We start from the raw sequence: 15,409 nt of genomic DNA, 5'->3' as shown, positions 1-15,409 counted from the left end.
ATTTCACTGACCCACACTAGTGCACTGCCTTACACAGCAAAAAATAAAATCTGCAATAAACACCCAGGTTTTAGCTCAATTGGTTGATGTTGAGAGAATTTACACAATAATTCTGTAGAAACTGGCGGGATTGATTGATACAATTTGGCAGTGAAGATAAAAACTGCATTGATTTGATTGATAACATGATATTTAAACTCACTTAATGTTTAGTTTAGAATGTAGAGGGCCACATAAAAAACTACGGCGGGCCAGATTTGGCCCACGGGCCTCCAGTTTGACACATGTAGTTTAGAAGTCAGAACAAGCAAAGACATTGATAAATGTCAAAAGCTGACGTCGTACCAGACTGTTGGGGTTAATCTTCCTTGTTTCGACTTTCTTCTCCCCAGTGATCCTCTTCACTGTCAGCTGAGCCTCTTTTAATCTGTCGGATTAAAACCGGAGCATTCAGAGTGATGCTGCTGAAGTTTTTCCAGACGTGGAAGAAATTAGAGTCGAAGGAAAACTCTCACAGTGTTTCCTCTGAGGTTAGTGGATAACTTAATAATATCCAGAAATTAAATGTGAAAATTTCACATTCAGACACACAAACCTTTCTTTTGAGATGTTTTTGTTCTCCCTCTTCCATCGGGCCTTGAAGTCGGCGCTGAACTCAAACCACAGCATGAAGAGGTGACCCGGTGTCACCTCCTTCTCTCCGGGTTTGGGTTTTAGTCCGAAGTACAGAGCAACTTCCTGGAAACTGAACACAGAGACCCACAAGACACAAACTTTAAAATAAATCTGGCCAGAAATGTAGAGAAATCACATCTTTCATTCTAATTATTTATTTTCCCACAAAACTTCACTGGAGACGCAATAATAAATTAATTTTCCATCAATTGATTCTGGATATTACATCAGAGAATAATTTCTCTAATAAATTTGTTCACCTAAAATATTGCGATTAAGTTATAATAAACTGTATTTCATTGAGTTGCATGTAAATGTTTTAATTGTTGGTAAATAAGAAAAGTTTACCAAATTTGATATATTTATGTAATTCTAAATATAAAAAATTACATAAAAATAAAGATATTACAAACCAGAGGTTAATTTAAACTTTAATAAAACATAATGGAAACAAAAAAGCTGAAAACAACAAAAATTGTATCTTTGAATACTGAAATTAAAATAGAAAATTAGATTTTTTTTTAAATGTCTGCATAAACACTGCTTTAATAAGAATTGCATTGAATAGTTTAATTTTCTCACGTTTTTTGCATAGTCATCAGCTGATATGAAGCTTCTGCATGCTCCTTTCGAGCTGCAGAGAAAAACAGAAAGAAACATTGAATTAATCCTCCTCTTCAGGCTGCATCCTGCTGCAAGCCTACAAACATACATGCATGCAGGAGAATAGGGAATGATGACAAGTCTGTCTAATAGAGCTGGACGACCATTTAGCTTCTGAAAAACTTTAATTACACAGTCATTCCTCAAACAGTAAGGCCATTGTTCAGACTGTGGCGCCGTTATGATAAAATAAGTCGTTCTAGTTATTATCTTCTGCTCTCTCTTACTGAATGTTCTGGCAGTCTGCTGCAGACCTCAGAAAAAAGTCTCATCGACTCAAAGCCAAAACATTGTTTGGATTAATTCTGACAAGAAAAACTGCAAAATAAGAAAGCTGAGTGAAATACTGCACCTAAAATTGATTGAAATAAAACTTTAATGGCTTAATTGTGAAGTAAAGAAAATTAACAGATGCAAAATTTGCAAATTATTGCAATAAAAATGATTGCTTCCTATAAGAAATGTGACATAAACAACCCAATTTATACAAAATGCGTGCTTATTTTCTCCTGAGACAGGGACATAAAGATCTACAAAGAGAAAAAACAAAAGTATATGTAGAAAAAATATTTTAAAAGAGCTCAGGACCAGAACAAATGAGAGAAAACACAAACAGATAAGAAAGACATAAACGGATTTTCTTAGACAAAAACATATTTACATTGACATTTCCTTATTCTGGAACATTTATTCCTTAACCTCCTCTTTTAACATGCACATATAAAAATATTATTTTATCTTATTTTATATTCTCACCAGTTAAAACAAAAACTTCCATCTTGTCCTTAAACGGATGGAGGTGTTCTTCAGAAGATTCTGAACAGACTTTATGAATATTTTTCTCGCATCCTAAAGTAAAAATAAAAACAAAAAGTACAACTTAATATGACAGAACAATATTAATTTCATTGAGTATAAAAATAAACAAACAGTTGCGGCGACACGTGAGCAATAGGGGGCAAACCCCTGAAATTATTTGATTTATTTTTTTTGTTTATTCATGTAATTTAAATTGTTTATGATGTAACGGTTGTGGCATTTTCCCAAATACATATATTAAAAATAATAATAAGAAATCATATATTGAGCTTAAAAAAACCCCCAAAACACAACTCATCACGTGACGCAACAGGATTTGAACTATGTGCATGCGCATGATCACTTCCGGAATACGTTAAGCTAACATAGATCGTTTTTTTTTTTTTTAAACCCAAAAGCTCCAGAAATGGAATCACAGAAGTATGATGTTTTTTTTTTTTTTTTTTTTTTTTTTTTGGGAGCATTCTCCGACCCACAAATAAACATTAATCTGGATTAAGGAGATCAACTGAGCGGCAGTTATCTGTCTAGCGCTGATCAGGATGCTAACGGTGTTAGCACCGGACAGCTAGCGGAGCTAAGCGGAAGGCCTCAAGACGGACGTTGGTCAGAAAATACCGTGAGTAAAGATGTCGCCATTTTCTAAAAGGAAGACGCAGGAAAAAAAATCAGGATTTAAAATAGGAAGTTTTTTAAATCAAAGATTTTTACTCAAGTAACAGTAGCGATACTTCATAATAAAAATACATAAATGTAAGAAGTAGCTGTCCAAGAAATTACTCAAGAGTAAAAAAGTATTTGGTAAAATGTCTACTAAAGTGCTGAGTAACTGATCATTTAAATTATTGATCATTTAACATTTAAAAATTACATAAAAAAGAAAGTTAAGTCAAAATTTTGATATTTTAAGGACCATAATAATTCATATAAGTAACAAAAATAACAAATGAAAGAAAATGTTTCCAAATCAGTTTCTTTCAATAAATAAACTTATGAAACTTTAACAAAAACTGCAGGTGTGTGTTTGGTAAAATTTTAGTTAAATGTTCATTCAGTGGGAAGAAAATCCAAGTAAGAGTAGAAATACTTTATGAGAAAATTACAGAAGTAAAAGTAAAATACTCCTAAAAGTAAATCTTTTCAAAGAAGTAGATGTAACTGAGTAAATGTAACTAGTTACTACCCAGCTTTCCCTGTTTCTGAGCCGTCTGGGTCCAATCAGTGGATCAGCGGAGCCAGTCTCCGGAGCCAGCCATAATGGAGCCGGGCTCCCTGGGCCCTGACGCTTGATCCACATCTCCCAGATAAGGTTACAAAAGAGAATAGTGTTTTCATTTAGGAGTTGTGTAAACTGTTAAAGCGGCCTATCTCCGCGTTTCTTTTTGTCTGAATTTTTGTTCTGACTAAAAAGTTTTCTTCTGTCAGACTGAAGAGGTCACATAAACACAGATGGATGATGAAAATAAGGGCGTTGTCTGATTTACACAAACTGTGGCTCGGTGGGAAAAGTAGCAGAGGAAGGTGTGGATTGCTAGGCAACGAAGAGACCTGATTTTTTGGGGGGCCATTTTTGCTGTTTGAACAACACCGGTCAGATTTTTTTTCGAATGCACTTGGTTATCTGATGCGTATCTTTTCAGATGTGACCTGAATCCTAACAGCTAGGTCCTGAACGTGATTGACGCTCGACAGACGTCACTATTCTGCGTCCTGATGCGTGCAAGCGGGAAGAAAAACAACAGCCAGGATGGACAATAATTAGGATTAAGTTGCTACTGTGCTGGTTCAAAATCTTGCATGTGAAATAATCTGGCAGTGGAACTGAATCAAAAGGTGCTTCTGTAAAGTTTTCGTAGTTTTTTACCCCCTAAATCAGAGACGTAAAAGTCATTTTGATTTTTAGCCACAAGAGCCAGAATGTATTGATAAAACCCATTAATGAGCTGTTAAAATATTAACAAATAGCTGTCTAAGTTTGATAAATACTTCTTAAAATTAAATATTGAACAGTTTTCCACATTGTTCAGTTGACCAGGATTTTGTGATTTATTTTGTAATTTTTTGCAATTAAAATTGACATAACTTGACATCAATTAGGGCTAAGGAAGCAGTGTAGAAGAAGCAGTAAGACATACTGCCACCTACTGGTGGGAGTTAGTCATTCAAACACAATGTTTTTGAACATTTTTGCAGAAAATTTATAATTATACATTAGTGTGAAAAAGTGATTGATTTTGGATTAATTTTCACAAAAAGAGGAGGGATTTGATTGCTGTAATTTGGCAGCAAATAGATGAGAAACTGCTTTGATTTGATTGAAAAAATAATATTTAATCGCATAAGGTTCTGGTGTATATGGGCCAGATTTAAAGCTACACAGCAAAAACTGGAGTGTTAAAATTTCAGGGTTAAACGTGTCAGAGTTAATTTTAACTCAGTAAGTGTATTTTTAACATTTAGCGATTTAAATGATGCCCAGTGTTGGAGTTATTTCGCAGAGTTGATTGCGTTGGTGTTGAATTAACTCTGCTGGGAGATAAATAAGCTCCTCCCCTCTGCTTCAGTTTGATTTCAATCTGAACACGGCTCCATTTTCTTCATCTCCTGTTCTACACGGTAAGTGCCCAACTTACTAAATATTTTGTCCAGCACTATTACATTGACAGAGTGAGTGATTTGACTATTTCTACTAATTACCACATAATGAAAAGCAGCTGAATATGTCCATTTTGCAACAGTTTTACACAACATGTTAGCTGGTAGCTAGTAGCACTTACACCTGATATTATTATAATGGTAATTCTTACAAAACATATTTTGTCGGACCATACACTCGTAAAAAATATACTTCTACGTTTTTGCCGTTTAAAATGATAATTTTGGCCTTGTGAATGTAAGCTAACGACTATTAGCTTCCGCGGAGCGTCAATGAGCCGAAGTCACGTGACACCAATAGCAGAGTTACAGTGAGGTGAACTCTTGACCTTTACCTTATTTTGCTTTGTCTAGGTTTATCCCATGCTTAAATAAAATGCTGATCCATGTAAAGTTTGGTGACCTGCAAAAGTATGTGAAGTTGGAGGAAGTCGAAGGGCCGTTTGACTTTAATCAGATTCATGAGAAAGGTTTGTTATTTATTCATCATCTGTGGGGCATGGGCATTATTCTTTTCAATGTATGTCTATTTAACACATATTTTACACATTTGTGGTAAGTAAAAATTGTATTTTCATTAATAAGTTTTATGCTAATCACATGATCAATATCAAGTAACTGTTAGTTTAAAAAATACAGCTAATTACAGAATTAGGCTCTAAATCTTGCCTTGTTTTTTCAGTCATTGAACAATTTTGCCTGCCACCTGATACCAAAGTTACATACAAAGATGCAACAGATACTGAAGTTGACGAAGAAATATTCAGTGACCTCCTTAGACAAGGCAATGTGGTACAGACAGTTTTCTGCTATGATGGTGAGATAGCAAAGCAAATTAAATCAACAGTTTTACAGATTTTACCAAAGAATGTAACTGATGTCTATTGTCTCTTTCTTCAGAGTTCTCAGAATGGTCATCTGCTTCTGACTCAAGCTTCAACTCAAATGCATCAACATCAACAATACTAATGGATGAGATGCCACGCAAGAAGCAAAAAACTGAGAATCCTGATAACTCAGTGTCTGCTAAAAATGTAACAATATTTTTTGTCTGCCTCTAAATTCTGTTTTGTATGCCCAGACATGTTTTGTCATATTTTGGTCATCTGCATATTGCATATTTCCTTTTTTTTTCTTTCTTTTTTTATTGTTCATTTTATAGCTGGTTGAAGGTGTCCTACAAAGCAAGTCTGGTGGTGAAGAAATTCTGCAGCAGTATGAAACTACAGAAACCCTAACTGATGCCACAAGAAGACAAATGGTGAACATACTGGTGGCTCACATGATTGATGAACAAGGGTATGTTTTTACACTATTTAATTTATGTATAATAATTGAAAAAAAGGTTTAATCACCAATTTAAAATCTGCTGTTAGGCACCTCCCCACAAAAGCAATCAGAGAGAAGTATGCCTTTGGAATAGTGACAAAGGCATCCCTCAAGGATCCATACACCAAAAAAGGCAATGTAATGTTTTTTTTGTTTGTTTGTTTTCTACAATCAATCATGCTCTTTTATTTTGTGACTCAAAACTGTAATTTTGCATTTAATTTTTGTTCTTTTTTTTAGGAGCACTTTTATGATGCAGCAAGCAGCACTGGATACATTTCATGGCGTCTTAAAACGGTCCTAAGGAAGATTCAAAGAGGATCTCTTGTGCCATCAAGTAGCACCAATTACATTTCATCTGGAGGCCCAAATATACAGAGAACTGTGATTGTTGAAAAACAGCTTGATGGGAATGCCTGCCAGGAGGCCATATCTCTGCTTAACCACACCACAGACAGGTCCGTGATCTTTCAGAAGATGAGAGAGACTTTTGAGCACCGTCACAAGCTTATTAAAGATGCCAGTGGAAGAAATGATATATCCTGACCACATTCCCGGGGTTCCTGGACACAAAAGGATTGGTAAGTGTTCAACTGAAGTCTTTAAATGTGGATTTTTACATTGTTATAATGGTTTGATTTCTACATGCTATTAAAGATTGATCAAGACTTCCGTCTCCTATTCAGTGAAGAAACCTCATCCAGACTGCTGCAGAAGTGGGATGTGTTCTTCAAACCAAATGTCATCAAGGAGGCTAAGCGTTTCACTTCTCCACCTGAGTTGAGAAGTTTGGTGCAGTCAGCGGAAAGTCTTCAAAGCGATGACCTCACTAACACATCTAGTAAGTACCTGGATATATCTGAAGATAGTTGACTATTCAGAGTATTCATAAAGTTCTGATATTATAGCTGAAAACTTTTATAAATTTGTCCTCAGACTATGACCAAGAAATGGCCTCGCTGTTACTTCTCTTACATCTTCTTCCACCGCAACCAGGAGGACAGAAGTCTCCAAAAATCAGTGCAAGTGATGCAGATGAGAGACTTGTTGTCATTCATAAGGTAATTGAAATTTAAAATATGCAAAATTATTTGTCTATTTCCTTTTATAGACATGCATAAATACAGATGTTTGAATGACAGCTTTGAAGATGTCTGGGCATACTTAAATTAATTTTTATGTCACATGTATCGTAAAGCTGTATGTTTTGTTTCTAATGTTTGGTGTATATCTTTTTAATTTTAGTCATGCTGCAGTTTAGAGGAGCATCTTCGGGGACAATGGGGTCTGCAGCCATACCTCCTTGCTGTTGGGCGTCAGAAAAGCAAGATTGACAGCTTCTACATCGTCATGGATAAGTGCCTCATCCCATGCCAGACAAACAGTTCTCTTGGAACATTTGATGAGCTATTCAAAGCACATTTTGTGTTTAATTTCTCTTATGATGCTGCATTGATGAATTTCTACACATTTCTGCAGACAACAGTGTATAACATTGACGTGGGCAAAATAAAGGAATCGCTCAGAGTTAGGGACGTGAGAGCAAGGCTGCTAAAGAATCCGTTGAGCTCTCTTGTGAGTTAAGTCAGGCCAAAAAATGTTGACCTGTTTTTATGTGTCAAAAACTGTATCCAAGCGGAAACATTTGATCATCATCATGCTTTCAAAATTGTTCAAAGTGAAGAAAGGCATTTAGTAAAAATCCCTGAACTTAAATTTCTTTTGATATTCAAAACTCTTATGGCATTTCTAATGAATGTTTGATCATTGTACCACAATTTAAAATGTTGGGAACACAGCTGCAAAAATAAAGTGTTCAAAATGTATGTACTTGTGTCAAGTTTTTTTTCTTAATAATTATTATAATTAATCATAATCATAAAGTAACTTTTTTGGAATGAATAACACTTGAAAGTGTTAAATCAACACTAATAAAGTGGTAAATTTTTGTTCCTGGATCAGTGTTATCCAGTATATCCCACAGTGTTGAATTAACCCTGTTTTGTGAGTTAAATAAGTAACTCTGATAAAGTGTTAAAATTTTAACTATATTGAAAGTGTTAATTTAACTCTTGATGAGAGTGGACTATATAAGCACTGAAAAAGTGTTAAAATCAACTCTGTGGGAGTTAAATTAACACTGGACTTTTTGCTGTGTATGGTGGGCTAGATTCAGCCCCCCGGCCTTGAGTTTTGTTTAATTATACTGGAAATATTTCACATTAGAAGTGGAAACAGTTTGTAAATTCTAAAACAGTATCTAATTTTCTTTTGTTTTCGAAGCCTGAAATTCAAACTCATTTATCAAGCCGGTAAATGTCTTGATGTAAGGGTGTTTCGTCAGAAATTGGGGTCAAGATGAATGATTTAAGAGAAACCAAACCACAATAAAAGCGTCCGTTTCCAAACATGCACAGGGAGAGTGAAGAAAGACAAAAGCGGAGCTGGTAACCAAGCATGAGGGCAGTTCAAACAGACTGAACAAAAGGAAACTGCGACTGCAGATCTAGATCCTTCGGTAGTTTGGGTTGAGACAAAGCTGTGTTGAGAGGAAGAGAAAGATATCTGCTGTGCACATCTCAGGGCCACACGGGCGCCCAGGTGAAACAACGAAGCAGGTTAAGGATGCATGCTTCTCTTCAGAGATGCTGCAGATACTGAAGGTCTGGAGATTACATAAGCAGAAGGCAACAGTCTCCCTGCGCTGGCGACACGGGCACAAAAGGCACAACAATGGGAGATCTGATGGGCAGAGGGATTAGGAGCTGGATCTGGAAGGCGCCAGGCCAGTATATCAGAAACGCAGAAACTCACAGGGACACAACAAAGCAGTCAATCATAATCGTGCACTGCGAGCATTGTCTTCAGAGTGGCTGACTGGCATGCAGGATGGCGTCATGGGGGATAAGAAAGAGGAGAGGAAATCTTTTGTTCTGTCATCAAACTGTGCAGACTTTCAGTCCAGAGTAAAAACAGATCCTCAGTGGGAAACCAGACTGAACAGAGGTTTGGTCGGCACACTGTAAAACATTTAAAGGTGGTGTAAGTTGAAACTGAAAATCCACCTGCTGCATTGAAAATGCAATTAAAGTCAAATGGTTTTGGTTTTAATTCAGAAATTAAAGTTCATGAAGTCGATTGAACACAAGAGACAAGTTCTCTAAGCATTGTTTTTAAGTTCATTAATCTTGAATTGTGAGTATTTACTTAATGCTGCAAATTATACCAAATAATTATTTCACAATATGCAAGAAAAAATATACCCTCACCTGCCTAAAGAGCCACATTTCTCTATTATTTTACTCACAGTATCAAGCTTAAATAAATACTCATTTTACTTAAGAGTCATTTAAATTCTTGTTTCAAATTGCAAGAACAAAATTTCTGATCTCATAAAGAATTTTATTAAATTCAGCTCAAAAACATTTGGTGTGAACAGGACATTATCTTCAAGCTTTGCATCGAATAAACATTTATTTATAATAAAACACGAGTTAGATCAATGTAACAACACCTCCATCTCAGGATATAAAAACACGCCACTAAGCATTCTGGGAAATCGTTCCCACTCCTGTCTTTTTCTTCTTTCAGCTTTTTTAAGTGCATCTAAATTTTTAAAAAAAAAAGTTAAAACAAGTTTATGACATTTAGGTTCAAAAAAACTTATTTTTTAAACTTAGAGACAAAAAAAAACAGTGCAGGAACATCTGCTGTGATGCGTTTGTTGGCCAGTCATATTTTAACCTCACATATCATGATTAAAAGCATATTTTTACATTTTACATGTTAGTGCCACGTACTTGTCAGGTCTTGTTCAAGCTGCCTCAGATCTCGGTTAAGGTCATCAAATTTGACCTGAGCCGCCATGAAGACGTCCTGAGGTTCAGGGAGAGGAAACATGGACTTTTCTGTTCCAGCATTCTGAGGGAATACAAACAAAACATTAGCTTCAGCGTTCCTGCTTGGTTAATAACAAACAGCGTTTAGCTTAGTAAATTCTCTGTCAATCGTCGTTTTAAAAAACTTGGAACTTATTTAGTTTCACCATTTTTGACAATTTTCCACAGAAAAACACACAAACAAATCCTTCATTTAAAGCAATCTGTGCAGACAACTAAGAAAATAGTTTAATTTCCAATACCTTGTCCATGTTGTGCAGGTAGTACGATACTACATAGTCCACCAGGCTGATCCGGTTGTCCTGAGAGGAAATGTTAGAGCCACATCAAAAATATAAAATATAATACAAAAAATTTGTTCTTTATTATATGATGTACCAAATTTAAAGATATGTTAAGTATCTCAGTGTAATCTGAGAAGTTATGTATTATTTGAGCCGACTATTGTCAATCTACCTTATTGTTTGTGATTTAATATGAAATATTCAATGTTTTTATAGATATATTGCAATTATGTTTGTTATTTTGTTAAAACAATTAGAAATACATATAAATCACTGCGTATCAAATAGGAGTAATAATTTTTATTATTGCACACATATAATTGAATCCAGAACCCTTTGCTGTAATAAATATGTAACAACTGAATTTATTTACAGTTTTGTAAAACAAACTATTATGTTTGTTTTGCTCCCAAGAGATTCTAAATCAAGTAAAAATTTTGGTTTATATGTTATAATAGCTCTTCTAATACCACCAGCATTAGAAGTTCACAAATAAAGACAGTTTTGTTTTACTGTTCACTGTCAAAAGTATGAACTGAGTTAAAGGATGCAGAAAAAGAGTCCCTGTTCATGTGCAGATATCGGCGCTCACCCTGCTTTTGACGTCTTTCAGTTTCGGGAGGATTTCCAGACCAAATCCGTCGGCCTGGCCTCTGATTCTGCTGCCTCCGTTCATGTGGTTTCCCAGCGCCAGCACCAGTCCAATCACTTCCCTGACACTGCTGCTCTCCAGCAGAACCTGGAAACCAGATGCACTCATTTGACTGGGAGCTGATGCTTATTGGAGTTCTCTTAAGGCTTTTTTTTATGGTGGCCACCTTGCAGACACATGAGATGGAGCTCAGTTTGCGTTTAACTGAGGAAATCCCATCGGTGAAGGTCGACTGGAAGATCATGCAGCAAGCTCTCCCAGGAAAGTCTGGAATCTGAGACAGTTCATACAGGAACCTGGAGAACATTCATAGAAATTATCTTCTCATCCAGTTCATGTCAGCAAGGCATGGGGAAAGTTTTTCTGCCATAATCCCAGAGCACATATTTTCAGTCTGAAAGCAGGATTTCATGTCTTTCTTCTCAAAACCTGAAATGCTTGTACTCAAAACTTGTCCCTGCTTGGATCAAATCTCCGCTTGAAAAGCTTGCGAATCATTTTGTACTTGCGCTTTGAACAATATCTATAAACCTGGATGGATGGATAGATAGATGGCACAGGTTGCTACAATCGATAGTAGCCACACAGGCACACCCACTAGAAGGAAACAAACGCACCCAGTAGAACAATTGCATTCTATTGGCTGAGAGGTTGCTAGGCGCATCTGTTCCAGGTGCGAGCGAGCAGAGATGAAGAGAACGGTTAGAGAGAACACAGTGAATATTTCAAAGACAGACGACGGTTTTAGTACTTCCTCCTTTCAAAATGTAAATACAAGCGAAAGTATTAAAAGTTTTGAGAACACATAATGTCATGAAATCCTGCTTTTAAACTGAAAATGTTTGCTCTTGGATAATGGCATAGTTGATTCTGACCACAAAATGAGTTAATATAAAAACTGACTGCTCAGGTTTGTCCAGCAGTTTAACATCATCTTCCTCAGACGATTCGCAGTGTTTCCTGATCTTCTCCAACTCATCCGGTTGACCTCTCTATTAGCAAAATCACATTTTAAATCAAAACTCAGAACATTTGCTTAACATTCAGAAAGCTTTGGGTGTAGTACAAACATTTTCATAAAGTGCTTCGATGGCATCCAGGTCCACCACAGAATGATCAACAGTCAGAACAGCTGAAAAATGAAAAATTACAGAAAAGGTTTAAAAGGAGAAAACAAGATTTGTCAGATGCACAATAAGTGGTTCATAAAATTCACATTTACCTTTAAAAGTCTTTGTTATTGTTAGCTTATTGACGCAGCCTGGTGCAAAACTTCACATATTTTCTCCTACTCTCCATTTTTAATTATTATTATTGACATTGATGCTGTTTTTCCTTTCAGTTTTTTCATTCATACATATTTTTTTTCTGCCTATTTGCTTTTATTTCCCATAGAAAATATTTGGTAGTTAATACTTGCTAAATGAAGTCCTAAAATAATAAATAAAACGGTGGATAAAATCAAAACTACTCATATGAAACCCAAATTTACTCATACCTCAGGATTGTTTAGATTTAAAGTTGTATTTTATTTTATTTTTTAATCTAAAAGTCAAAATATCAATGGGAACAACAATTATGAGATTTTTCAATTATTTATTGAGAAGGGTATGGATACTTTTGACAAACCAGCTTTCAATAAAATGTAAATAAAAGCAGAGTATTATTTTTTTCTACATTTATACTTCTTTAACATCGTTTTTATATATTCTCAGCGTTGCCTCTTATTTCTAATAAAAACAAACTAATTGGTTGAATAAAACTGTTTTTAATCTATTCCTGCTAATGATATGAATAATCTTTACTATAATCTCCATATAATGCAAATAGTATTTAATTCTAGTATTAATTCACATATACATCATATTCAGTGCCTTCAGATTTAAGGTATCTTTTGAAAATAACGTTGCAGTATAAAAATAGTTTTTCTTATTGTTCTGATGTCATATTCTAATTTTAAATGTAATGTTTTCTATACCTAAAATAGGAAAACCATCATAATTAACAAAAACAAACCTTCCAATCTCTATGATTCCAGTTTATAAAACTGGTGTGTAAATGAGTGAAATCCACAGACCTCTCTGAATATCTTTCATCTCCAAATGGAGGCTGGATATGAGGATGCCCACAGCCTGGGAGCGTTTGCTGTCCAGCAGCTTAACGATCTAAAAAACAAAGGGTTACTGTGAAAACCTGGCCATCAGAAACCACTAATGAGGCGTTCTTAAGGACTGAAAGAACCCAGATCATGTTACAGTGTTTCCTTCCACATGTCAGTGCCATATTTTGCTATTTCACATCATGAATTTAGTTTTAATTGTGTGTTGGTGAAAGTCAATGTTTTAAATGTTTATAAGAGACATAATAATAAGAAATTGGAGTTTTTATTCAGATCATACTTTGGAAAAACTATTTCAGTTAATAAATTGCAATTATTAAAACCTAAAATAACGATGATTTTAACTAATAAGAATTGAGAAAATTCAGAAATTGATTCCCAAAAGTATTGGCATTGACTCCCTCTAGTGGGGAATCAGTATATCTTCAGTGAAACAGTTTCTGGAAGCTGAGTTATGTTTTATGTTTAAAGGATACTTCAAACCTTTTTGGCTTTTGCTTTCTTCTCGTAGGCCTGAGACAGCGGCTTTCTTTTCTCCATCGTCGTCGTTTTAGCAAAGAGATCCTCAAACTCATTGGTGTTTATGTGTGGTTCCTCTAATGTGTTCCACAGCGAGTGGTTACTAAAGATGGAAAAATAAATCAGTCACATTAACTGAAGAAATTAGTTTCCCAATATGTGTCTATTTTATTTTGTGGTGCACTTAAAAATGTCACCACATTTATTTTGGTTTAGGGTTAGCTTGTTAGCTTCAGACTCAATCCTAACATAGTATTCTGCTGCTTTGACGTTTCTGTATAACAAAGTGAAGGTTTAACAAGCTTTTGCTTCTACCTCCACTTTTTTTGGGGCTACACTTTGCGTTCTTGCCATTGACAAGAATTAAATATCACCAATTTATGTACTTTTTTTTTTTTTTTTTTACTTGTGTATGGAAAAGTTAGAAATGACCAAAAATAGATAAATATTGAATATTCAAAATAAACTTCCAACCAATTTAGTTTCAAATGCTCCAACCTACTTGTCGTCTTGGATCTGGATTCTGGTCCAGTAAAGGGGCTTCATGGCTCGGGAAGGTTCCACTGCCCGCTTTCTTGGAGGTTTTTCGGCAATGACGCCCCCTGCTGGTGGAGGAGGTGGCAGGTGAGCGACACTTGGTGGTGGAGGTGGTGGTGGAGGTGGTGGAGGAGGAGGAGGAGACAAACTGTGTTGTTTCTGAGAACTAGGAGGATGACTCTGAGGAAATGTTGAAACCACAGAAGAAGACAAAACGTCTCCTGTGGAAACCATGTCCGGATCTTTGGAGGCTCCCATCGATGGCCGAAGTTTCGCGCAGGTTGTCGTGGCATCATCACCATCTTCAGGACTTGTGATGAGGTTTTCTCGGTCGGTCTGGATGCTAACATTGCGGAAGGATTTGCCTAACAAGCTGTCGGTTGTTGAAACGGCAGCATCTTTGAGCCCATCTGGATGTTTGCGCCAAACCTGTGAGACTTTAGCTTGTAGCTCTTCAAGCATCAACTCCAGGCGAGCAACATTGTCTCTGTTTTCGTCCCTCAGTTTGCAGAGCTGATGCTCATAATCCTCCTGAAAATAATATCAGTAAGAGAAGAAAATAGCGTGGTCACTCACTTTAGCAATCAAACATTTATGTTTTATTTGAGCAAAAGCTGAAACTTGTTGTGTTGTGGGATAAAACCACAACACAAAATTCTTTAAAAAAAACATATATTTTTTTAAATATTTATTTTTTAAAGAAATTTTCTTTGAATTTTTTGGAGAAAAAATCTTAACGAGAATAAGAGTGACGATGGCAGAAATTATAAAAGCTGTCAGAAGGCAGAACTGTGTTGCAATAAGTATTCCTAAAAAAGAAAATTGATCATGGATGTTATATTCAAAACTTATTTTCAAATAGTTTTTATTTATCTGTGCTAGCAACATAATAAAGTAAAAAAGGCTTTAGTGTAGTCATCAATATTATTTTGACGTTCACAGACATATTCTTGATCTTATGCTATATTTTTAATAGTCCTTCTGGCAATAATATAATATAATTTTACAAAGTATTCTATTGTAGCTCGAATAAATAAGTACCAAATCTTCCCAAAAAATGTTAAAATTATAAATTGATCTCAGAAATATTCTAGAAAAAACTTTGACCTTCAAAAGTTGCATTTTTTTTACTTTTCAAACTCAGACATTTAAAAAAAAAAGTTTTTGTAGAAACTTTCTGAGAATGTTTTTGGCAGAAAATTACTGTTTTTTTTCTATCTGCAAAAGCCTAAAAACTGATAGACTTTGGGCCTTTTAT

The 15,409-nt window shown here is 35.4% G+C and overlaps 1 protein-coding gene and 1 long non-coding RNA gene across 6 annotated transcripts in view; one reads left to right on the top strand and one right to left on the bottom strand.

Moving 5' to 3' along the window:
• LOC129375391 (formin-like) overlaps positions 1-15,409 on the bottom strand; it is a 54,459-nt gene that overhangs the window by 1,013 nt on the left and 38,037 nt on the right. For all 4 annotated transcript variants that reach the window (XM_055054437.1, XM_055054436.1, XM_055054438.1 and 1 more), the window contains 13 exons: positions 14,117-14,682; positions 13,579-13,717; positions 13,054-13,141; positions 12,047-12,108; positions 11,880-11,968; positions 11,143-11,272; positions 10,917-11,063; positions 10,283-10,342; positions 9,942-10,062; positions 2,095-2,187; positions 1,258-1,309; positions 596-745; positions 346-427 (listed from right to left, as the gene is read on the bottom strand). In XM_055054437.1, coding sequence (XP_054910412.1) covers positions 346-427; positions 596-745; positions 1,258-1,309; positions 2,095-2,187; positions 9,942-10,062; positions 10,283-10,342; positions 10,917-11,063; positions 11,143-11,272; positions 11,880-11,968; positions 12,047-12,108; positions 13,054-13,141; positions 13,579-13,717; positions 14,117-14,682 — 1,779 coding nt within the window. The remainder of the gene's footprint in view (positions 1-345; positions 428-595; positions 746-1,257; positions 1,310-2,094; positions 2,188-9,941; positions 10,063-10,282; positions 10,343-10,916; positions 11,064-11,142; positions 11,273-11,879; positions 11,969-12,046; positions 12,109-13,053; positions 13,142-13,578; positions 13,718-14,116; positions 14,683-15,409) is intronic.
• On the top strand, positions 5,487-7,961 carry LOC129375403 (uncharacterized). Of its 2 annotated transcripts, none has more exons than XR_008607626.1 (8): positions 5,487-5,629; positions 5,713-5,846; positions 5,975-6,111; positions 6,189-6,279; positions 6,382-6,722; positions 6,828-6,982; positions 7,078-7,202; positions 7,387-7,961. It is a non-coding gene; the product is annotated as an uncharacterized LOC129375403 (long non-coding RNA). The 2 variants fall into 2 exon arrangements; XR_008607625.1 differs by having other exon boundaries at positions 6,799-6,982.

Source organism: Poeciliopsis prolifica, unplaced genomic scaffold, assembly GCF_027474105.1.
Source record: "Poeciliopsis prolifica strain line A6 unplaced genomic scaffold, Auburn_PproV2 SCAFFOLD039, whole genome shotgun sequence".
Classification (NCBI taxonomy): domain Eukaryota; kingdom Metazoa; phylum Chordata; class Actinopteri; order Cyprinodontiformes; family Poeciliidae; genus Poeciliopsis; species Poeciliopsis prolifica.
Note: the sequence above shows the minus strand (reverse complement) of the source record. Positions and strands in the feature narration are given on the sequence as shown.